General features: G+C 44.9%; 1 protein-coding gene across 1 annotated transcript in view; it reads left to right on the top strand.

Annotated features, from left to right (window-relative positions):
* The window catches only part of EIF3C (eukaryotic translation initiation factor 3 subunit C), a 683,261-nt gene that overhangs the window by 39,640 nt on the left and 618,229 nt on the right, over positions 1-25,392 (top strand). Inside the window, exon 2 of the mRNA XM_078652326.1 lies at positions 18,545-18,673. Coding sequence (XP_078508452.1) covers positions 18,573-18,673 — 101 coding nt within the window. The 5' untranslated portion in view covers positions 18,545-18,572. The remainder of the gene's footprint in view (positions 1-18,544; positions 18,674-25,392) is intronic.

Raw genomic sequence — 25,392 nt, 5'->3', positions numbered from 1 at the left:
CAACACCTACCCATCCCACTCTTCGTACCATGAAAATCTCTTGATGTTTGACACATTGAACTTTTTATTTTTGGACAGTCAATTCACGCATTTATTGCACAATTGATCCTTAGTTTACCCTCTGGTCCTTCTTGTGGGATGGTACCCCTGCCAACACCAAAACATAAGGGCATGCTGCCAGCGGCAGACCCAGCACGTCTGTATTGGTCAGGGGATGGGTCCTACTTGATGGATCAGGAATGATACTGGATGTGCCTGGGTTTGGACTCGATCCCGCTTCCATTTGGGTGCAAATAGAATGTCTGGAGTTCCTACTTGACACTGGACCCGAAGTACTGGCACCAGGTGATGATGATTGCATCCAGGCAGACAAACAGTTGTGGGAGGAGCTAGGACGCGGGGGCTGTTTCCTTTTAGTGGAGACAAGCTTCTCACGTTTCCTTTTACGTTTAGTGGCCGCAGCAACAGCATTTTGAGGGCCCATAACTGGCTGTGTCCTAGACGTGGCATGACCTTGAGCACCAAGGGTGCATCCACTGGGAAGCAGGGTGTGATTAGAACCAGCTGTCTGGTAAAAGAATTTACTGGGTATGATAGTAGGTGGTGAATCAGCTGATGCATCTCCAGGTGTCCCTCCAGTGTGTACTACCTCTTTCCCAAGGACAGTCTGTACTCCGTTTTATTTCAGAAGGCACAATGCTGACCACCCTTTCCAACATACTATCCAGGGTAATGGCAGGACGTGCCGGTGGTTAGCCAGTGCGTTTCCCCATCATGGGTTTTAACCAAGCTATTGCCAGTCCAGTTAATGAGTATACACTCAACTCAGTCCTCCAGGCCTGTAGCGTTTGAAAGAGGGTGGGCCCAGCCCAGCTGCTGATGGGTGCAGGTGGGCCCGCCAGCGTGCGTTCGGCACTGCGGGAAACTGATGTGGTATTTGTTGGAGGGAGGCCCCTCCTCTGCCCTCAAAGGAAGCGAAGCAGGCTGGGGGACAGAGTCCTTCCCCAGCAGGCTGCGGCAAAGTGTGTAGTGGTGCAGGCTAGCAGAGCCTGGAGTTCCCGTTCAGCGCGTACTTATGCTTTTAACTTGTAAAAATATATACTCAACTTGATCTTTGAAAAAGGTCCATTTGTCAAGATTCAGTACCAGTCTGTAGCTTTCCAATCTCGAGCAGACTGGATGAAGAATCTCTTAAAGTTTCGTGTCCTTGGGATAGACAGGAATGTCATATCGAAAACATCTAATTTTATCATCCAAATCTTTAAGTAAATAGTACATGGCTCGCTGAAAAAACAAAGCTGCCAACCAAACCTCCACTATACGGAAAGAAGCTGAATGGTAGGAGGAAGGCAGTTAATGGTTTAGAGTCCTCCACTAGTTTCACCTGTTGATATGCTTGCCACTGATCACGCATTGGAAATATTACTCCTACATCAAGTAGGGAAATTAGTTCAGTCACTCAGCAATGGATGTTTGAGTGTTTCAAATCAGGGCTATGAGAGCTACACATGGAATGGGAATTCTTTGGCTCTTCCTTAAAACTATGGGTGATACCCATTCCAATGGCTGTCTCTTCAATTATTACTTTAGATAGTAGTTCCTGAAGTAGTTCTTGTAGGGCCGTCCATGTGTATAATGGGGCAACTTTCAGTCTCTGTTTTACAGGTATGGAACGTTGTTTTAAATTGATTCGGTGCACACATCTTGCTCGTTTACCCAAAGTACTGCAGAAAGTCTTTGGAAATTCTTCAACAAATTTTGACCATACTCCTAACTCTTCCTTTCAAAAAGCTAACACTGAGTCAGTAACATTGGGGTTTAAAACCCTCTAGTAATTCCAATCCTGTACACAAATACCCTTGTATGTTACATACATTTTGGTGGATGCCTTCCTTCATTTGAAGCTCACTTTGATGGTGAAATAAGGTTTGTATTGGATTGTCCTTCCATCGAAGGCTACTTCCGTGATGACTAGGTTAGAGCATTAACTTAAGGTGCAAAATGTAAATCAGAAATTTCCAGTTATGGTGATTTACTGTGATTCAGATTATATCTTTACTCTTGATTTAGTACTTGCACAGTGCACATTGGTGATTCTTCTTCCTCTTCATTGTTTTTTTATTCTTATATTGGCTTATATTTTTATATAATTCTATTCTCCCCCAGTGGGTAGCATCCCAACAAAGGACTCTCAAGCCCTAAATGTCATTTTTTGGAATATTGCGGGCCTTCGTCCTAAGGTTGAAGATGGTAGTGCCATGAGCTTCCTGGAGACATATAAAATTATCTGCCTCCAAGAGACATGGTCCACGATCGAACTTCATCTTCTCGGATACAGAACCTACTTCTCCCCAGCACTGGCGGGAAGTATGGGCAGGCCCAAGGGAGGACTGACCATTTTCATAGCAAACACAGTACAAGAAGTGAAAGTAACTGTAGTAGAACTGGACGTTAATTTCCAGCTCCTTTGTCTCTCTTTAGGTAATAAGGAGACCATCCTTCTGCTCAACTTCTACAACAATCTAGAGGAAGGACAGGTCTTGAGGGTTGTGTCCAATCTTCATGATAAACTTTCCCAGCTTAGACCGAATCATGGAAAAAAAAGGAAATGTAAACATTGTATGGGGAGGGGATTTCAACCTGCATCCCTGTCTACGTAGTAGTAATAACATCTGCGGGTTGGTGGACAAATATGATAGCCCCCTTGTACATTTTAGTCACTCAAAGGTGGGGTCCTATATGAATGAAGTTCTGCCAGCTTTAGGTCTGTCAATAGCTAATAATTTGGCATCAATCTCAGACTGGCTTTTACCAACATATCTAGGGAGGGGGCACGAAACAACAGTCGATTATGTTCTAATATCGAACGCCCTGCAAAATAGAGTGAGGCACTTTGAAGTACTAGTTAACACTTTAAGTGATCATTCTGCCCTTGGGCTAGAACTTCATTCAATGCATTCACCTTCTTCCCTACAGTTAATAGCAAATGCTCTAAATCAGAATAGTATACACATAGATAAGATAAACGGGTACTCTCTAAGATGGGAGAAGATAAATCCTGAAAAGCTGATTAGAGTAGCCTATCCACACATAATGAGATGCTTAGACTTAGCAGCCACAGACGAGAAAGTTTTAAGTAACTTTGCGATAATCCTAGAAAAAATAAAGGAATTACTCACAGCAAAGCCTAAAGCAGATCAACCCAGGAAGGCTGGATGGTTTAATCATAACTGCACGGCAGCACACACCAAACTAGAAGTAGCACTGAATAAAACCTCCACAGACCCACAGGCTATCAGTAAGCTCAGGAAAGAGTGTACTATTACGCGGAAGAAGAGAAAGAGCAAATTAAAACAAGCCCTGTGGGACCAACTACATAAAAGCGCTTTAGAGAAAAACAGTGCGGCCTTCTGGAGAGTGGTGAAATCTCCATTTTTAGCAGAGGACAACCTCCCCAAAATAGAAGTTGCAATTGAGGAATCATTCTGGGTCTCTCATTTTTCTAAAATATTCCAGAAGAACCCAGCAGTGACGGGGACAGTTGTAGCTTCTCCTGTGGTCTCATATCCTATTCCGTTAGAATTTGAAATTTCGGAGGTGCTCCTGGCCTTAAAAGCCAGCAAGAACGGGAAAGCCCCGGGACCTGATGGGGTTCCCGTGGATCTTTTTAAGTACAACACAGATCTTTGGGCCCCAATATTGACTAGGGTGTGTATGGCAGTAACAGAGGAGGGTGTGTTGGATTCATGGACCAGATCCATCATGGTTCCGATATTTTAAAAAGGAGATCGGCAAGAGCTATCCTGCTACCGCCCCATCTTACTGCTGGACTCGTTGGGAAAGGTAGTGGGTAGAATTGTGCTCGAGCAACTCCAGCAGTGGGCTGAGGTTGGGGGGGGGGGTCCTCTCCGACCTCCAATTCGGTTTTCGGGAGGGATTTGGTACAATAGAACAGGTCCTGAATCTATCAATGATGCTGGGGAAATACTCATGCAAAACAGGGCAAGTTATACATGGTCTACGTAGACTTGTCCGCTGCTTTCGATTGTGTCTGCCACGCAAAGCTTTGGTCTGTTTTATTACAAACAGGAGTAGACCCCCCCCCTCGTAGATTTTCTGAGGGAGCTATACTCCAAGGCATCTGCGAAGGTACGTTTCGGTACAAAGGGCGAACTATCGGCGTCATTTGGAGTAGAGCGTGGAGTTCAGCAAGGTTGTGTCCTGGCCCCCTTTCTGTTCTCACTGTACACAAACGGTTTGGAGGCGGAGATGTTGAGGGGGGTCCAGGATCTTCCTCAAGTATGAAAACGGCCGATCCCCGCTCTGCTCTATGCAGACGACGCTGTGATACTGGCTCGTACCCCACGCGAACTACAGAAGGCTTTGGTTAGGTATGCAGACTTAATGGGGTACCTTGACTTACATGTAAACATAAAGAAGACGTATGTAATGGTAGCATCATCATCATCAAAATCTTTATTTCGGTAATTGTATCACCATAAAAGATATACATACATCATTTCAAAAGTTATAAAAATCATAAAATAATAAAAACATCACAGTCCATCCAAATGCATAATAATTTGCCAAAAACAAATTTATAGTCAGTTAGTAATCGGTGGCCTGCTTTAAGGTGTTTACTTCTCAAGTACTACATTGCTCCCAGGTATTTGGCAACGGCAAAGACGATGGGTTCAGTCAGATCTGATTTGAGAACTCGGAGCGCGGTCAGGCACTCCACAAAACCCAAGCTTCTGCATAAGGGAACAATCCATTTCTTACGGGAGGCATGGTAGGCTGGGCAGAAAAAGACTATGTGGAGATCTGTTTCGTTGTCCACCCCGTAGGCCGGGCATTTACTAGATGTTGAGTTGCTCCACTTACTAGTTAGAACTCTGGTGGGTAGAGTCCCATGCCTCCATTGTAAATATAGTTTCCTTAGGAGTGGAGGATATATTTTGTCCAAGACTGGCTCAAATCTATAGCTGTCCTTAATAGATAAGAATAACTCTGTGTGTGCGCCCAGAGTTTCTTGTTGACAGAGTGCTGCTAGTTTGTTATCATGGTATGCCTTTGTGAGACTCTTTTTTGAGGTTAGTGGACATGCAGATAGAGGATCAGACCATAGTGACAGAAGGCCCAGTCCATTCAGCTTGGTTCTGATATGTTTAAGCCACTTAATTTTCCCAACATTTGGCATAGCTAGAACTTCTTGTAGACCCTGCCTATAACTACTCAGTACTGGGACTGCCCACAGCCTACGCCAGTAGAGGAGGGGACGCAGTGCCAGTTCATCGCTTAGGGGTCGCAGCCCTAGGTCTAGCCTAAGTGGCACAAGAGGCGTGCTAATCGGGAGTTGTACCACCTTCCTGTAATGGTAGCAGGCACAGGGAAAAAACAGGTCAAAGATATATTTCTTAATAATCAAAAACTGGAAGTTACGGCCCATTACCCCAACCTGGGTATCACAATAGATGAGAAATTGAATTGGAAGGCTGCAGTCGAGGCAAGAAAACACCTCCTCATGAGAGCTATTGCTGCTCTTATAAATTTCTCACAAAGATTGGGCAATAGGTCCCCCGTAGAATTGTTAAAAATGTATAGTGCTAAATGCCAGGCAATAGCCCTGTATGGGGCTGGAGTGTGGGGGCATGTAAACGCCAGTGCCCTGCAGGTGGCAGAAAATACTTTTTTAAGATTCCTTTTAGCGGCACCCAAACTGATTTCCACATTGGCATGTCACATGGAACTGGGGATCCCATATTTAGGCGACCTGGTAAAAATCCAACCACTTCTACTTTGGCGACGTATTTGGATTTCCGAAAATAATCTATTGACTAAGGAAATCATGGCAGATTGTATGACTTTGGACCATTCACTAAAAATTAGTTGGCTCCTCTATGTGAGAAATTTTCTAACTGATTTGGGTTTAGTCTTATTACACAAAACCAGAGAAGATCTGTCAGATATCGAGGAAGGATCTGAAAGCAAGGGCACTGAGCCATCTAGAAGCTTTAAGGCTTGCCAGTGAAGCCACGAAGGCTTCTGCCCTACATGTAATTGCGGTTCAGACTACTCTGCTAATTCAGCCCTATCTTACACTTGATCTCAAAGTATTCGAGCGACTAGTTTTAACGAGATTTAGATTAAATCTTTTCCATCGACTAGTAGCATTCCCAACGAGAAATAGCTGGGAGCCAATTCTCATGCCTTGCCCCTGCGATGAAACATCAGAGCAGACGACTATACATACTGTCTTGTTCTGTAAATTTTACCATGATCATCGGAAATTTTGGCTGTTACCTTTGCTAAAACTGTGGGGTATTAGGCAATGTCGTCCAGCTATGTTACAACTGCAGTTTTTAGAGTCGAAATGTATTTGCTATCTTGTCGTCAATTTTTTTAAATGGATTTTTAAACATAGAACAAATCTGTAAAGAATAATTTTTATCCTGTACAGATAGTAATTGACAACGTTAGTGTGGAAAGTATAGTATTAACGTGCAATAATTGTGTATTATGTGATATGTTTCTTTGTTCGTAATGCTGCTTTTATGGTTTCTATTTTGTAAAACCGAATAAAGAAAGATTCATTCATTCATATAATTCTATACTATAATTCTTATAGTGACTTGGGTCCATGTTCCAAAATGTCATCAATGTTTTGGTTGGTGCAGCTTTGTCTCTGTGGGCATTGACCATCCTTACATACTCCGCCTAAATGCCCCATACACCCCCAAGTATTAGTAGAGGCTTGGCAGTACTTATAAGATTCAATCTGTGAGCTGCTGCCACACCTGAAGCAGGCAACTTTGTTGAATTTTTCTTCTGCCTGAAAGGTTCTAATTTTCCTGTCTTCTTGACTACACTACGGTACATATTTCCTTGATTTTGTTAACAGGTTGTCCTTTGTTGACTTCTCACACCCATGAAACTTATTGCTAATTGCTTTTGGGGATCTAATCTCTTCATCCGGTGTGGGATCTCGTGTAACCCACAGATCCTCCTGGATGTTTGTAATTAGTGTTGGCCATCAATAGGTCACGTATCACCTCATCAGTTGCCTCTCTGAAATTGCAGGCGGTTGACAGTCCGCTCAATTCTGTAGTCAACACATCAAAAGATTTTCCTTTGTTTGGTCGTATAGGAATGATAGTGCTCCAGCGTGATGCTTATTGTAGGTTTTAACCTATTTTCTCGCCTCATTAAAGCATCTTTAATGTTATCATAGTTTTCTTCATCTTCAAATGCCTCGGGTTTCAGCAACATGTGGAAAAGAATCACAAGCAAGGCAGAAACATGCCCTTCCCACATTCCTCTGACATCTTATTGGCGTTCATGTCTAAGAAATACGTTTGGAACTCTTCTCCCAACGTTTCCAAGGACCAGGAAGAGCTCCCTTATTTTGTAAATATATCTGTGAAGGATCGAACTGTGTGATAAGAGTTTTATTGGGGGGCAGGAAACGAGGATTGCACCAAATGCAGGTAAGGTTAGAAATAGGAGTTAGAAACTGATGGAAATTAAAGTTGAAACAAGGTGGCTAGAATTAAAGGTACTTCGTAGGAAGGGAGCAGTTTGTACAAAAGTATGTACAGTCCAGTATTACTGAGGCTTCGAGGGGAAAAAACGCTTGATCTGTGGAAGTGGCGCCATGATCAGAACGAGGCTTTGAAAACCTGGGCAAGGCGTTTACCCTGAGAATTGTCAAGGCTATATGGGCTGGAAACTCACCCATGTCATCATTGGAGGTCAGCGTGATGGAGGACCCATACCTCAGAGCGGCGTGCAACAGCACTCCCAAAGCCACTAAAATGACAGCAGAACTCCAGAGAACAGCACCACAGTTCACCTGCAGGTTGGCAGCATTGTCCCCGCACATTGAGAATTGAAGAACATAAGCAATGAAGGACGCTGAAGCGATACCGTCTTGTCACTAAATTTAGCCTCTGTTGCAACTCGGACACAGGTGTGTGAAGAGAGAGAAATGTATAAATGTTAAGCATCGGAGCACTCTTCCAAAATGACTTTTGTATTATGTAGGGAAGTGGGTTTCTGTTGCAGTAACCCCCCACTTATCGCCTGATACCTGATGCATTTTTCCTTGGTGTGCCCTGGGTCTCTGCAAATCGGGTACCCAGGGCCTGTGTTACTTCCCTAAAAACTGTACTAAAGCGTAAACCCAATTGGCATCTCTTGCCACATGTCCGCCCCTGGTAAATGGTACCCTAGGTACCCAGAGCATTGTGACCAGAGAAGACCCCTAAGGGCTGCAGCACTTATTGTGCCACCCTTAGGGGACCTGTACCCTGACAGACACACCCTGCCTTTGCAGGCTGAGTGTCCTGGTGCCGAACTAAACACAGTCGACATGGCACACATCCCTGTGTGCCATACCCACCAACCCACTGTCCTGGCATACATCAGCCACCCCTCTAGCTGGGTGCCCTATGCCAGCCGTGAGTGCACAGGTGCATGAGCCCTGTGCCCCTACAGAACCCAGGGCCATTCCAGGGCACTGTAAGTGCAGTGATGTCATTAAGAGTATATGGTGCTCGGAGGTTGTCATTACGAACTCCACAGCACCATAATGGCTACACTGAAGACTGACCAGTTTGATATCAAACTTCTCGGCACATTAAATCAACACTGATGCAAGTGTGGGATTTAATGTAAAATGCACTACAGAGGGCATCTTAGAGATGCCCCCCGATACCTAACCTACAATCCACGTCTTGTCTGAGAGGCTGCCTAGGCTTCCACACAGCAGACATGTTGCTGGACCCCTTGGTGGGGAGCCCCCGCTCTCCTGGGCCTGCAAAAATGCACATCCTGGGGCGAGGTGCCAAGCCTCCTCCCCCAGGATGGGCAGGGGAAGCTTCAAAGGCATTCCGCCTTTGTTAGCTTCTCCAGACCACTTGCTATACTCAGCAACTGGCCCCCACTGGTTCTGACCCCCACTCTGGCTGGAGGAATGGCGGAAAACCCTAAGTGAGATAATGGGGTGTGCCAGCCTATTCCAACTCCACCACTCGGGTGGGAGAGGCGAGGTGAAACAACTCCGGGCTCCAGCCATCTTGAGGATGGGGAGCCCTGCCCAATCACAGCTAGTCTCCTGCCCCCTCCCACAGGAGAGGAGCAGGCTTTGAGGGTGTACTCACCCCAGGACAGGGACTCATTGGTCCCTGCCCTTGCCCTACCTGTAACGCCCCTAAATGTAATATTTAGGGGCATCCTGAACCTTCCTTCCTCAGATCCAGATTCTGAAACAAGAAAGAAGAACAAGGAACACGAAGACCTGCTGTGCAGCTGCCAAAAAGAGGAAGACACCAACTGATTTGTCCCCAGCCCTACCGGCATGTCGACCCTGGAACCTGCTCCTGCTAAATCCCGGCATCTCCAGTGGTCAGCAACCTCAAAAACCCTGGAGGACCTGACTGCCTTGTGACTCTGACTACCTTGGGTCTCCCACGAGCAGTGGTATTGCTCAAAGTAAGTAACAAGCCCTCGCATCAGCCCGAACCGCGAACCCTGCACACTCTGCACCCGCCAAGCCTGGCCTGTGCTGGCATGAATCAAGACCCCAAGGAGGTCCCCCCGGTGACTGGGACCCGAGGTCCAGGGCCCAAAGACCCTCCTCGACGAACCAGACGAGGCCTGCAGCCTCAGAACCAGGGACCCCCCTACCGCGACCAGCAGAGTGTAAGATTTTCCGACGCAACCCCACGGCCTCCTGTGCCCAACTCCTGGGTGTCCAGCTTTCCAACTTACCTCTCGAAGTGTTGGTCGCACCCGAAGAATCTCCGTCCCCTAGCCTTCAGTCTTTGTTCACTTTCCAAGATCTCCATTGGATAACACTGAGCGCCTGACGGCTCAAAAGCACCCTGCACCCAGCGCCCGAGTGACCCTGGGAGTGATACCTCTATCCTATCACACTTCCCCACTTGCCCTGAGTAAGTGGCCAGGAGCCCAGCTCCTACAGCCGCGTGGCCTGCTAGCCAGCAGCCACCAACCAAGGGCCCCCTGCCTTCCATAGGATAACATTGGGCCTAACTCACTCTGCACCCGGCTGCCCCTTTGCCGCTGAGGGTGTAACAACTGTACTTACCCTACCCTTGGAGACCCCGGAGTCTTTGCCCAGAACCTTAACTCTGCCAGTCGAGTACTTACCCAAAAGCCGATAACTCACTTTTCTTCCATATGGTAACATGGACTGGCTTCACTTGAAAATTCTTCTAAGTGTGGCGTTTTGAAACTTTAAAATATTCGTCTAAAATCAGCCGAACAACGAATTCTGATTTACTCACCTATTATCAGGAGAGATCCCAGTGCAGGATCTTGGTGCCCAGCACTGACCCTGAAAAGTAATTACAACCGTACTTACCGCCAACTCAATTTTCTTCCATTGGCAACCATTGACTGTTTTTCTGTGAAATTTCTTCTAAGTGTCGATTTTTGCAAACTACAAATATTCTTTAGAAATCGTACCAACTACCAAAACGTAATTACTTTTAAAATACCAAGATATTACTTAAAAATCACAATTGTGACGATCGATTTTTGCTCAACTGTTTTCAGTACCTGTCTTAGGACTGAATCTAGGATCCAGTCCTGCAGTTCGAAAAGTAATCCTGGAAGTAATCTATTGCCTCCTTTTAGACATTCCCATTGAGCTCAATGTGTTATTGGGTTTGAAATTGTGTTGCCTATTGCAGCAAACGCTAACTATTGCATTCCAAAAGTCTATTGCCTATTGGCAAAGTATTTAACTAAAATAACTCATTCTGAGAAGGTATATTTTGATACCTTGTTGGTTCTAAATTAAAACTATATCTTTTGATATAACCCCATTGGCCTAGAGTTCAGTTCTTGAGTGTGTGAGACCATTTTCTGACTGAGGGTGTACAACAAATGCTTTACACTGTTCGCTGATACTGCCTTACTGCTCAACCAAGCTACCACTTTAGAGAGTAAGGTTATATCTAACTTAAACCTCTGCCAAACCTCTGGGGTCTGTGGACTCTGTGCACACTGTACCTATTTTGGAACAGTAAATACAGAGCCACTTTCTCACATATTACAACTGTCAAAGTAGAACGCTGCAATTTTCCATGGAACGTACCAAGTTGTGAGGCACAGGGAAGGACAGGAAAGGGAGAGAAAAATGGAAATAAAAAGGGAAGCTTTTGATGGTATAGTGTACTTAATTAGAGCACTTTTACAATAGGATAAACTGTAAATACAACTGTATTAACTCCATGAGGCCGAGCCTATTATTGCTGTGTGTTATGCTGATATATGTTCACATGAGGTAGATGGTCTGAATTCGGAGTTGTGTGATGTAGGTCCGTCTTGAGTGAAACCCCAGCACACTCTTATGTCTTGGTTTCAACCACTGCGCAGTTTGTATGGGCGAGACTCCTTAAAATGTCAACCCTTCATGGAGGCTACTTGAGTGTACATCTTCTCATAAGTAACTCCAGCCTATTGCACAGGTTTAAAGGGTGAGGCTTGCTTATCTCCGTCTCTCTCCAAAGCTTTATGATGTTAATTGTAACTTATTTGGATATTTATTATGCCACGAGAAGTGGCGTCACAAAACCATTGCCATTGATTCTGTTGTATTGACGTCATTTAAATTCTACAAATACAAAAAACCTAATTAACGCTAAATCTAAAATTGTTACAGTTGGTACCAATGCCTCACTAAATAAACTAAGACAAACAGGTACCTGGATACTATATGAAAGCTGTAATTGTGCCAGAGAGTAGATCTGTAGGCTTATGCGTCTGTCCAGCTTTGCGCTTCCCGTTAACCAAAGGAGCTTGAAGAAGGTGTCCTCCTGTTGAAGCACATGACTTAAGTCTGAGTAAAGTCAGATGCAGAGTTCTGGTTTTAGCCTTCCTAACAGGTTTGAGTTTAAGCCTGGATTGGGAGACCAATGCAGCCTCTGAACAGGAGTCATGCTTGTGATGAGGGAAACTTGGAGTGTTTATATTTCCTAGGCTCTCAAGACTCTCCTACCCCTTGCACCTCATGTTGATTTGGGAAGAGATACGTAGCTTCTTTCCAGCAGTCTGAATAAGCAATCAAAGCACTATGTAGGGTTGGGCCAGATCTGTTAATTTTTTTTATCTGTAGCATGAAAACTGAAAAGAAGAGCACATCCAGTCAGGTAGGAGGTGCATTTATTACGTTCAGTCACAGCGACTCCCCGGCAGCAACTGCCGGACCCAGAACACTACATCAGCCACACTCCAAGAAAGAACGGGGCACGAGGCAAGATGGCAAGAACCCAACACACCCCCCTTCCTTCATAACAATAATAAGAGAACAAAAGAAAAGAATAAAAATAGAACCGCAAGAAAACAAGAGCAGAGAAAGCAAAGAAAGCATAATAGAGACAGCAAAACAATTGACCAAACAGTTATGACATATTATAATCTTGAAATTCAGAAAGCATATTATCAAGACAGAAAAATAACAGACCGTACAATTATAACATTTCATAATCTTGAAATTTGATTGGAACAGATTTCACTCTTGAAGAAGCTTCCCTTACAGAGATAAGGTTGGACTGTGAAACACTTCTTCCATGGATGCTGGTAGAATCAACACAAGGAGGGGAATGAATTCCTAACCTTTTGATGACATGATCAAGCATAGGCTCAGGTGCAATGGAGACAGTATTCTTATTCCAAATCCTTCCATCATCAAGCACGACAACATGCTCTCTCACACCAGACACTTTTTTAGGAGATGAAAACCGGGACCCCCTTGTGAATAAAACCAGGTTTCTTTATCCTCACCCAATCTCCAACTTTGACTTTGAGGGAAGAAGAAACAGAAGATCTGGTGTCATACTTAGCTTGGACAGCAGCCCTAACATCAGTTACCACAGCCAAACCCTCAGTATTCACAACTCTCCTGGACATCCATTCTTTGTTCAGCTTGGTTCCCGCAACTCTCCCTCGCAATAGAGTAAACGGAGCAACGCCAGTAGAGAAATGAGGAGTAATTCTCACTGCCCACAACATATCACAATCAGCCCGGCGCCAATGCAATCCATTCACCAAAGCGAGTTGAAGGTGTTGCTTAACAACACGGTTGAAAAGCTCAACCAAGCTGTTACTGCGGGGATGATAAAGTGATGTGCGAGCGTGTTTAATTCCAGCTTCCATGAAATACTTAGCCATTTCAGAAGAAACCAACTGGGTCCCGTTGTCAGACACAATTTCCTCCGGGAAACCCTCCCTAAGGAAAACGTCATGTAAAAAATTGATGACCACAGAAGAATGTATGTTGTTGACAAATCTTACTTAAGGCCATTTGGACATATAATCAATTAAAACAAGGGCATACTTAGGAGAGGTACCAATAAGACCAAATGGACCAGCAATGTCCAATGCTAATTTGGACCAAGGAATGTTTTTCACCACAACAGGTTCAATAGGAGAAGGATGCGTCACTTGAGACTTATCACTGGTAACACATACACAACAATCACGGACAAAATGCTCAACATCCTTGTCAAGGGCTGGCCACCAGAAATCTTGCCTCTCTCTACGTTTCATAGCACGAATACCTGGATGCCCCTCATGAGCAAGACTTAAAATCTTACCCCGAGTGGAAAAAGGAACAACAAGTAAACCGCCTCTTCTCAATATCCCTTGCACAACAGTAGGGTACCAGCTCAGAAGGACAATCCTTATCACAAGGCCACACACTGCCTAAGAAATCAATAACTTTCACTACATCAACATCAAGAGAAATACTTTGCAACCATTCACTTTTAGACAAAGCACTACCCACACTTCCATCCTAAGGGCCCACGGCACAAACAACTTCAAAGTCCTCACGCTCAGAATCATCATCAACACTGAAGAGAGGAAGTCTGGACAGACAATCGGCTACCAGGTTTTTCTCTCCGGGCACATATTCAAGCCAATAACGAAATTCCTGTAGCCTAAATTGCCATTTCGAGATCCGAGGGGTAGCTCTGCCTCCACCTTTGGTGGTAAATAGATCAACCAGCGGTTTGTGGTCAGTTCTCAAAATTAATTTGTTCCCCCACAAAAAAAATTGAAATGCAGAACACCCCACCACATGCCTAAAGCTTTCTTCTCTATAGTAGAATAAGTACTTTCAGCACCTCTTAGAGTTCTGGAGGCAAAAGCTATAGTCTCTTCCAGACCATCACTCCTCCTTTGCAAAAGAACAGCGCCCAAACCCACATTACTTGCATCAGTGGATATTATACATAAGTCATTGATATTAAACAACTTTAAAGGGCGAGCGCATACAATATCTTGTTTGATGGTTTCAAAATTGCTGTTACAGTCATCGTCCCACACAAATTTGAAATTTTTCTTAAGTAGATTCCGCATAGCAGCCGTTTTGGTGGAAAGGTTACTGACAAATTTGGAGTACTACTCCACCAACCCAAGGTATGAACGAAGTTGATCTTTGTTCAAGGGAACAGATCTTTAGTTTAGGCTCCATTCCCTTGTGCGAGATATGATGGCCAAGGTAATCAACACCATTTTGAAGAAATTTTCATTCGTCCTCCCTTAAGGTTAAACCCCTGGTACTTATGATACTCAAAACCAGTTTGACTCTTTCGTCATGCTCGGGCTCAGTCTTCCCGTGGATAAGGATGTCATCCTGGAAGAAGACAACACCGGAAATATCTTTAAATAGGTTGTTCATTAATCTCAGAAACGGCCGACGCAAGACCAAAAGGCATGCACAATTCAACCTGGTGGTAAGCTGATGAGATGTCGAGGAAAGTGAAGAACCTGGCACCTTCAAGAGTGGACAACATCTCATTAATGTTTGGAAGTGGTTGACGATCAATCCAAATGTTCGTGTTGAGGTCCCTCAAGTCAACACATTCTAAGACTTTTATCGGACTTGCGTGCTAAAACTATGGGGGCGAGCCACTCTGAACCCTCTATGGGCTCAATTAACCCCTCAGCACACAGGCGTTCAAGTTCTTCAGTTCAGGATGCAAACTCAAAGGTACTTTACGCACCTTATGAGCTACAGCCTTAGCATCATCTTTGAGTACAATACGGTGCTGGAAACCTTTGAGCTTCCTGAGGTCACCTTTGAACACTTCAGGAAACATCTGTGCCCACTTAACATTGGAAATTTGTGAAACGGGTTGAGAAAGGGGTGCATTAGACAAGGAACTGTAAAATTAACACCACATACTGCGGGATACAACCATGTCAGGATGATTGGGATCTAAAACAATGTTTAAATCCCCTTGTTCATCCCACCCCAATAAATTTGCACCTTCCTTAACTACGAATACAACACCTGAGGCGTGATCTGAATTGAAAACCAAATCTGCAGAGAATTTTCCAAGTACTTCTACCCTCTTACCACCATAGGCAAATATTTTGATGCTGGAAGGCTCAAGTTGAATACCAGAAATTATACTGAAATCATGGGCAATGATGGGAGTAAAAGGAGATCCAGAATCCGCAAGGAACTTGAGACTCACACCATCAACAGCTAGAAGGCAAGAAGGGGATTTCCTTTTGTGAAGACCAGCTAACGAGGACAGTTCAACAACACCAGTATCAAAAGACGAGGAAGGAGATAACATTAATAAATCCTGATTCCTCGTCCGAATCTTCAGTAATCGTCTTCACAGTTTGAGATGGGTATTTCTTTACAAAGGCAGCTTTGCACATTCTGGAATAATGACCTTTGTTTCCACACTTGTAACATGTTTGGTTGAGAGCAAAACAAAATTTCGCATTGCCAAGATGCGATATTTGCTCCCACAGTGAAAACACATGAGTTCACTTTGTTCCGGCTTGGCCTTAGCCGAAACAGGTGATGTAGTAGGGTGGGAAACCTTGGTTAAGGGTCCGTTGGGTTTAGGAGGTGGTCTGGAGTTCAAAAGTTTTACTTCAGTGGAAGAGGAGGTCGAACCCATTTCCCTAACAGAAAACTGCGAATGCTCAATGCTTTTAGCTAACTTGAGAGCTGTCTCTAAATCAGGATCCCCAGAAGAAAGTAACTTTTCATGAATTTTCTTGTTACAAGTTTTTTCAATTAACTGATCACGTATAATTTCATCCCTAAACTCCCTGTAATTGCAATTAATTGCAAGAATGTGAAGAGATGCAACAAAATCATCTATTGATTCACCAGGAATTTGAGCACGTTGGAGGAACTTATGGCGTTCAAGTACAACATTCCTCTTGGGAGAAAATCTTTTGTCTAGAGTTTTCACAAGAGAAGCATACTCCTCAATAAGGAGTGAATCACCATTATCACCACCACTCAATAAATTGTTAACAACTTCCAGCGATAGTTTTTAAAATGTTCCTACCTTCAGTACCAAGATTATAAACCAAAAGTGCTCTTTTTTTTTTTTGTTTGAAGTAAATGTTTCACCATCAATAGCCTCTAAGTAGGCTTCAAATGTGTCTTTCCACTGTTCCCAAGGCACTGGGGGTGTACCAGCTGACTGCAAAAAGGCCGGAGGTGCCAAAACACGATCCATGTGCGTGGGTGAGTTGCTGCCCTAGAGATCCAAGGATAAGACTAATACTATAAGGAACAGTAAAGTAAACGAAACTTCTCACTTATAGTAAAATGTGCCTTTTATAAAAGAAGTCTATAGAAACTAGTTATTCGTGTATATATCACTGAAGACGAAACAAAAATAAAGAGCATATAAATGTAAATAGTGTGCAAATCACTGATAACTTGACTTGCATTGAGGTGAAAAGCAAAAATGATAAATATATACTTGCACTTGAAGTGAAGATTGTGTGCAAGTCACAGAAGAAACTGACACAATTGTTGATAACTAGTAGTACCAAGAAAACCCACACGATGGCAGTATTGAGTTGCAAAACAATAACTGTGGAAAGAACTCTAGTAAAACGTCGTTCCAGAGGCTCCAATGAATAAATTGAAATGACTAATGAAATCCCTTGCTTATGGTACACACAGCAGTTGATAGATTTGACAATCCCTTAGAAGGGAACTTTCTTTAATTTCGCTTCACTGGTCACAAGTACGCATAACAATTGAAGGCTGTGCGCATCAGCGAAGAATTAAGTGTTGCCATGGCAATGATGCAGATGCACGATGGCAGCACGCAACGTCATGAAATCAGGCAAATACGTTGTACGCAAGGTGTGAAGAGAGCAATGACGTCAAGAGAAGCTGGACAACAGGCTCAGTCGCGCGCAGATCGGCAAACAACAGAAAAGTACCTCAAATTGAAGATGGGAAATCCACGGAGTGACCATCAGGCATCGGAGAAGTCATCAAGACAACGAAATGCCAACAAAACTTGGAAACCACAAAAGGAGACAGCAGGATGAGGGTCGCACCGGACTGGCACACAGGAAACAGGATAATATAACGCAGAATCACCATGGATGGGGAGGCTGAAGACCGAACCAAAATCGTCGCCAATGAAAAGAAGAGCACATCCAGTCAGGTAGGAGGTGTATTTATTACGTTCAGTCGCAGCGACCCCCGGCAGCAACTGCCGGACCCAGAACACTACATCAGCCACACTCCATGATAGAACGGGACACGAGGCAAGAACCCAACAAAAACCTAACTGCTGGTAGACCCTCTAAGTTATTTCCAATGAGAGAGCTATATTCTTGATCCTCGCAGTGCTCCAGCAGGAGCCTCTGTTTTCAAGGAACAAAGTTCCATGGTGCCATGGCTCCGTACTTGGGTGTACTTCTGAAGCTAGTTTTATTTTTAATACTGTAGTATCTGAGCTCATCTTTCATTTTGTAGTTCCTGATTTTTAGAGACTTATTTTTTTTAATTTATTTAAAAAGTTCTCGATTGATTTCTTCTGCCGGTGTCAGCCACAAAAACGTAGTTGTCTGCTGCAACAGAAGTTCTCACTTGATAAGTTGTAAATGTAAATGTCAAAGGTTCTTATATAGCGCCTTATCACCGCAAGGTCTCAAGGTGCTTGCTTTGGGAACCCGTCCTGGCTTTTCCCTGTGAGATAACCCCTACTGGGCATCCCCAAGGTGAAAGCCAGGCATCCCGCCGCGGGGGGGGGGGGGCGTAGTGGCGATTAAGCAAGCTATTGCCCAGAGTTGCAGAGGGTGAACTCGCGATTCGAGTAGGCACCGAAGCGAGAATTATCAAGTCCGTGGACATTTGGGCTCAAGATCCTGCCACGTCGGGAATTGAACCCTGGTCCTGGGTCTGACCTCTGCTTCAGGGTCTGCTTCCTCTAACCAGTGAGCCACACTTCTCCACAGTTCTGACTGTTTTCTACTATATTCCTGTGTTGTATTATCTTTGAAAGATAAACATGCATGATTTTGCAAATTTATTGTTTCTCGTTCTCGAACTGTCCTCTTTTCCCATCTTGACCCATGTCTGTCCTTTTATTGCCCTTTTCTGCCTTTCTCTTCCACCTGTCTCTTCTCAAGACTCATGTTTGTTTGAAATCTGCTGCACCAGAGTTGTTAAAAGTTCTGATTCTCTTATGCGTATTATTTTGACTTTTCTTTTCCATTTTTTCCAAAGGTTGGCATAGAAGAGTCCTCCACTCAAGATGTCACGTTTTTTTGCTACCGGCTCTGACAGTGAGTCGGAGGAGTCAATCTCCGGAGATGAACTTGTCCCAAAACCTGTCGGAGGCACTTATTCCAAGCCGTAAGTGTAATTCATATTGAGGATAGTGGATTTCCATGCCTAGACTCTATCTTCTATTGAAGAGGAAGTTGATCACTGTCGCAAAACTTAAATCCTAGCTGTTTGATGATAAGTTTCTATCGTATTTTTTTTTTTTAGCTTCTCCCTGTTTACTAAAATGGGCTTTTATTGGTTCATTGTCACACATGCACAAATAAGTATTGCTTTTGTTCTATAATAATTGCTTTAACTTATGTTTCGTGTTATACTTTTTAGTGTCGAATAGGAACCTCCGGAAATATCACATCTAAATTTGAATAATATTATATCCTTCCTGGTCTATAAAACAGACTTGTTAATACACTACATGATATGCCATATGTTAGCGGTAAATGGTGATATGTGACACCTTATGCTACTGCAGCTTGTAATTTCATACATACATAACAATCACTAATTTCCAAAGTGTCTACATACTGAAACAATAACTTGGTGAAAACATTTAAAGCTGTTATCTGTTACTGTGTGATGTATTTCGGACTCATCTGATGCTTCTAATTCTACTCTTATCTTTTATGTTAGCTATCTTTCCATTAGTGTCTGTATTATTTTTCTTTTCTACATTCATCAAATAAGGTATTGCTATGGTCAAAAATAACCAAACTACCATCACTAATACCAGGCTACATACACATATTCTACAACACTACTTTAAGCAATTTCGTTTCGGTCTTTCAGCAACTCTTTCTCTAGCCATTTGAAGAAAACTTTGCTTCTTTCTTTCACTTTGTTTTTTTGTAATTTAAATTTTTCTTTATTAGTTGAAGGGGTCTCCCTTCTCCTTTGTCAATCTGTTCAGCAATTATTTCCTCATCACTTTCTTCTTTTAAATCTCAATTCTCAAGTTCTTTTAGAATCACAATGGTCCACTCAGGGCCTTTGAATTTATTATTCAGTATTTTTAGTCTTTCACTTCTTCGTCTGTGTTTCTCAACTGATGGTCCTGATCGACTTGTAACTTCATTCACTTGTTCAGGTTCTTCATCTATTGTCTTTAGGTGATATTTTAATCTTTTCACACAACTAGGCCAGTTATCCCCTTTTCTCACAATTATTCCTTCCACCGTTGTGAGAAAGTGAGTTCCTGTTGCAGTACCCCCCCCACTTTTTGCCTGATACTTGATGCACTCTTCCTAGGTGTGCCCTGGGTCCCTGCCAATCAGGAACCCAGGGCCTGTGTTTCTTCCCTAAAAACTATACTGAAGCCTAAACTTAAGGGCCCTGTACCTTGAAACCCACACACTGCCTTTGCAGGCGGAGTGTCTAGGTGCAGAACTAAACAAAGGGTCGACATGGCACACAACCCTGTGTGCCATGCCCACAACCCCACTGCCCTGACATACATCAGTCACCCCTCTAGCTGGGTGCCCTATGCCAGTGGTGTGGGCACGGGTGCATGAGCCCTGTGCCCCTACAGTACCCAGGGCCATTCCTGGGCATTGTAAGTACAGTGATGCCATTAAGAGTATATGGTGCTTGGAGGTTGTCATTACGAACTCCACAGCACCATAATGGCTACATTGACAAGTTTGATATCGAACTTCTCAGCACATTAAGCCCACACTGATGCCAGTGTGGGATTTAATGTATAATGCACTAAAGAGGGCATCTTAGAGATGCCCCCTGAAACCTAACCTACAATCCACGTCTGGGCTGAGTGGCTTCAGAGGCTGCCACACAGCAGACATGTTGCTGGACCCCTGGGTGGAGAGCTCCCGCTCTCCTGGGCCTGCAACAATGCATATCCTGGGTGAGGTGCTATGTCTCCTCCCCCAGGATGGACAGGAGGAAGCTTCAAAGGCATGCCGCCTCTGAGAGCTCCTCCAGACCATTTGCTGTACCCAGCAACTGGCCCCCAGCCATTCTACCCCCCACTCTGGCGGGGAAAAGGGGGTGTGCCAACCTTTGCCAACTCCACCCCTCAGGTGGGGGAGGCGAGGTGCAGCACGACCCCTGGCTCCGGCCATCTTGTAGATGGGGATCCCTCCCTAATCCCAGCTAGGCTCCTGCCCCCTCCCACAGGAGAGGAGCAGGCTAGGGGTGTACTGCCCCCCCCCCCCCCCCCCCCCAGGACAGGGACCCATGGTCCCTACCCTTGCCCTACCTGTAACGCCCCTAAATTTAGTATTTAGGGGCTCCCTGAACCTCCCTTCCTCAGATCCAGATAAAGAAGAGGAAGACACCAACTGATTTGGCCCCAGCCCTACCGGCCTTTCGACCCTCGAACCTGCTCCTGCTAAACCCCGGCTTCTCCAGTGGTCAGCAACCTCAAAAACCCAGGAGGACCTGACTGCCTTGTGACTCTGACTACCTGGGTCTCCCACGAGCAGTGGTACTGCTCAAAGCAAGTAACCAGCCCTGGCATCAGCCCGGAACCGCGAACCCTGCACACTCTGCATGCACCCGCCAAGCCTGGCCTGTGCTGGAGTGAACCAAGACCCTGAGGACATCCCCCCCCCCCCCCGGCGGTTCTGACTCGGAATACAGTGCCCAAGAACCCTCCTCGACGACCCAGACGATGCCTCCAGTCACAGGACAAAGGACCCCTCCGACCACGACCAGCAGGGGGTAAGATTTCCCGACCTCAAAGGACACCCCCTGCGCCCAACTCCTGGGTGCCTACCTATCCTCCACGATCCCAACTTACCCCTCAGTGTTGGTCACTCCTGAAGATCCACCGTCCCCGAGCCTGCAGCCTTTGTTCTCTTTTCAAGATCCTCATTGGATAACATTGAGCGCCCGACAGCTCAAAAGCACCCTGCACCCAGCCGCCCGAGTGCCCCTGGCAGTGCAACCTGTATCCTATTCTACTTCGCCATTCGCCCAGAGCAAGTGACCAGGAGCCCAGCTCCCACAGCCGCGTGGCCTGCTAGCCAGCAGCCACCAACCGAAGGCCCCCTGCCTCTCATTGGATAATATTGGGCCTAACTACCTCTGCACCCGGCTGCCCCTGTGCTGCTGAGGGTGTACTAACTGTATCTACCTGACCCTGGGGGACCCCTGAGTCGAAGCCCAGAACCTTAACTTCACCAGTCGAGTACTCTCCTGAAAACCGATGACTCACTTTCCTGCCATTGGATAACATTGACTGGTTTGACTGGAAAAATCTTCCAAGTGTGAAGTTTTGAAACTTTGAAATATTCATCTAAAATCAGCCGAATAACGAACTTCGAATTACTCACCTGCGACCAGGAGAGAAGCCAGTACTGTACCTTGTAGCCCAGTACTGGACCGCAAAAGTAATCACAACCGTGTTTGCTAGTAATCTAAATTTCTGCCATAGGAAACCATTGACTGTTTTTCTATGAAATTTCTTCTAAGTGTGAAGTTTTGAAAACTGAAAATATTTATATAAAATCAGCCGAATTCCGAACTACTCACCTGTGATCAGGGGAGAAGTCAGTACTGTACCTTTCAGCCCAATACAGAACCGTAAAAGTAACCCGTACCGGGTGTACTAGTAATCTGTATTTTCTCCATAGGAACCCATTGTCTGCTTTTCTATGAAATTTAAGTGTCTACTTTTGAAAACTTGAAATATTCTTTAAAAATCATATGAAATACTGAAACGCAATTACCTACCTGTTTTAAGTTAAGACCCCAGTGCTGGCCACAGGAGACCAGTGCTGGATTACAAAGTAACGCGATCATACTTTACCTGCAACCTGAATTTTCTCCCATTGAATAACATTGTCAGATTTACATTGAAAAGTTTCTAAGTGTGAACTTTTAAAACCGCTTTATATTCAGGAAAATTCACTACAGTAACTAAAACGTTTTTGCTAATCGGGTTTCAGCTTAGACCCCAGGACTGAACCTATGATCTGGTCCTGGGACTACTAAAGTAATCTGTATAGTAATCAACTGTACTTACATGTGGAAAACTCATTGAGCTCAATGCTGTAGTGTGTTTTAGGATTGTGCTGCTGACTGTCAATACTGTATTAATTGTGTGCACAAACTTTATTGCTCCTTTGCAAAGTTATGTTATGTTATGCGGGTTTCATAAAGCGCTCAGCTACTCAACAAGAGTGTCCCGGCGCTATCAGACCAAGCAGGCACCAAGCAAGAGGACTAGATGAAATTATTGTCCCAACAGCTATGTTTTGAGATCTTTTCTGAAAGCAAGAAGATTATCTGTCTTCCACAGAGACAGAGGCAGAGCATTCCAGAGTTGGGGTACCAGACGTTTAAAGGAGCGACCCCCGACGCGGGCTCGCCTAATTACAGGAACCGTAGCCAAAGCTAACGCTGCAGAGCGTAATGATATGGAAGGAAGATAAAAGCCTATTCTTTTCCTAAGATAGCAGGCACCAGTACAGTGAAGGGCATTAAATGCCGTGGTTAAAACCTTGAATGAAATCCGTTTGCGTACCGGCAGCCAGTGAAGAGGCTTAAGAAGAACTGCCGTATTAGATTTCCGACCTAGGCCGAAGATTGCACGAGCTGCGGAATTCTGTACCGTTTGAAGGCGAGAGAGAAGATATTCAGGAAGGCCCAGATACAGCACATTAGCATAATCCAGCCTAGAACCTATCAGGGCCTGGACAATGGTCCTCCTGTGGGCGAGGGGCAGGAGTGGGAGAAATCTCCTCAGCATTTTCAGCAAACCAAAACACTGTCCCACTAGCCCCAAGATCTGTGGTTTTAAAGTAAGACCATTGTCCATCTTTACTCCAAGATTCTTGGCCGCAAAAGTGGCCTCCAATGGAGGAAACATATCCACTGGCCACCAGGACTTCCAGCACTGGTCCGGAGGGCAGCCAAAAAAAGAACCTCAGATTTATCTGAGTTACATTTCAGGTGGTTCATATGGAACCACACGAACACGGCCCCCAAACAGTTCTTAATACTCCCTCTGTCAAAAACAGTCTTCTCTTCACACGTGAAAAGAAGCTGTGTGTCGGCGTATGATACAATCCGGGCACCATAAGACTCCGCCAGTGCCGCTAAAGGGGACATGTAAATGTTGAAAAGAGTGGGGCTCAAAATCGACCCCATGGGCACTCCCACCTCCACTGGCGGCACTGCGGCTGAGTACGGAGGGGCCCAAATTGTTTGTTGGCGGTCAGATAGAAAAGACTCAAACCAACTAAAAGCCGTCCCCCTCAAACCAATCTAATAGAGTCTTGAAAGGAGACGGTTGTGGGGGACGGTATCAAAAGCCGCCGATAGATCCAACATCACCAGCATCGCCTTTCCTCCATCATCCAAGGCCTCCTTGATGGTTTCCGTAACCTCCAGCAGTGCTGTTTCAGTGCTCATATTTGCACGGAAGCCAGACTGAGTCTGATGGAGGACGTCATGAGACTCTAGAAAATTAGAGAGCAGAATGCACATGCTTTTCCTCGATCTTAGCAAATGCCGGGAGAAGGGAAATAGGTCTATAGTTGGTATGAATGCTGGGATCCAGGTTGGATTTCTACAGGAGAGGAAGAATAAGAGCCTGCTTCCAGGCCAGAGGAACAACTCCAGTATCAAGAGATTGATTTAAGACAGGGTTGATTATGGGATTAATAACTTGAGCTATTTTGGTGAGGAACTTAGCAGGGCAAGGATCCATCGGAGATCCAGATTTTTATTTGAATAAGAGATCCAGTTAGGCCGCAAGGGAGAGGGCTGGATAGTTAGAAAGTGACGGCTGCTCCACGGCGGGAGATGATATCAGGAGAATCGAATTTGAGGTCACCCCAGAGTCTGACAGCGCAAAAGACGCCTGAATAGTTTTGATTTTACTTGCAAAAAAGTCAGCTATTTTAGTAATCCACAGTTCAGAATGAGAGCACTTCGCTGCTATGGATGACGGTGATGTAAATTCCTTCACTATCGCAAAGATTTCTTTACTGGTGTTCGCGGCCGCTTCTATTCTTCTGGTGAAATAAGATATTTTCTCCCGAATAATTTCTTTATGATAGGCCTTGATGCGCTCCCTGTAGGCTCCCTTTAAAGACCCATCATAGTTTCGACGCCAGGCCCACTCAGCCTTCTTGCAAAGCCTTCGACTTTCATTAAGTGCAGGTGTAAACCAGGGTGCCGATGCCCGAATGGTGTTTTTACAAACAGCCTGAGGGGATGCCATCTCCTCAAGGTGCTGCGCAAGCCACATCTGAAAGAGATCTAAATCTGCCTCTAAATCACCTGAAAACCGGCAGTGATGTGCCGTCGGAGACTGTGCTAGCATGTCCGGTGACACACTATGAAAAGAGCGTGAGGCCAGGGACTGACGACCAGGGCCGCTGCTTATAGACCTGGGTACACATGGAATATCAAAGTTCACCAGATAGTGGTCAGACCACAGTACAGGAACAAGAGGGGCGACTACAATAGGAGTTGTGGAGAAAATGTGGTCAAGTATGGGGCCTTTATTATGAGTGGGGGTAGAGAGATAGGAAAGCAAGCCCAAAGGATTAGTGGTATCCATGATCTTGATAGTATCTGCCGCGTCAGCCACATCCATGTGGATGTTAAAGTCACCCGAAAGAAGGCAATGCTTAAACTTTGTACTTAGAGATGAAATGACAGCATGAAGCTCCTCATGAAATGAGCCAAGCGGGTCCGGGGGCCTATAAACCAGCAGCCCAGTTCAGGATTGATGAGGTGAAAGTGACAGGCAGGAGCCAAGGTCCTCTGCCCATCGATATCATCCGTAGGGACAATGGAACAAGCAAAACACTTGTCAA

This window comes from Lissotriton helveticus, chromosome 7 (genome assembly GCF_964261635.1).
Source record: "Lissotriton helveticus chromosome 7, aLisHel1.1, whole genome shotgun sequence".
In the NCBI taxonomy this organism is placed as follows: domain Eukaryota; kingdom Metazoa; phylum Chordata; class Amphibia; order Caudata; family Salamandridae; genus Lissotriton; species Lissotriton helveticus.
The sequence above is the reverse complement of the archived record's forward strand: the minus strand, read 5'-3'. Positions and strand labels throughout refer to the sequence as shown.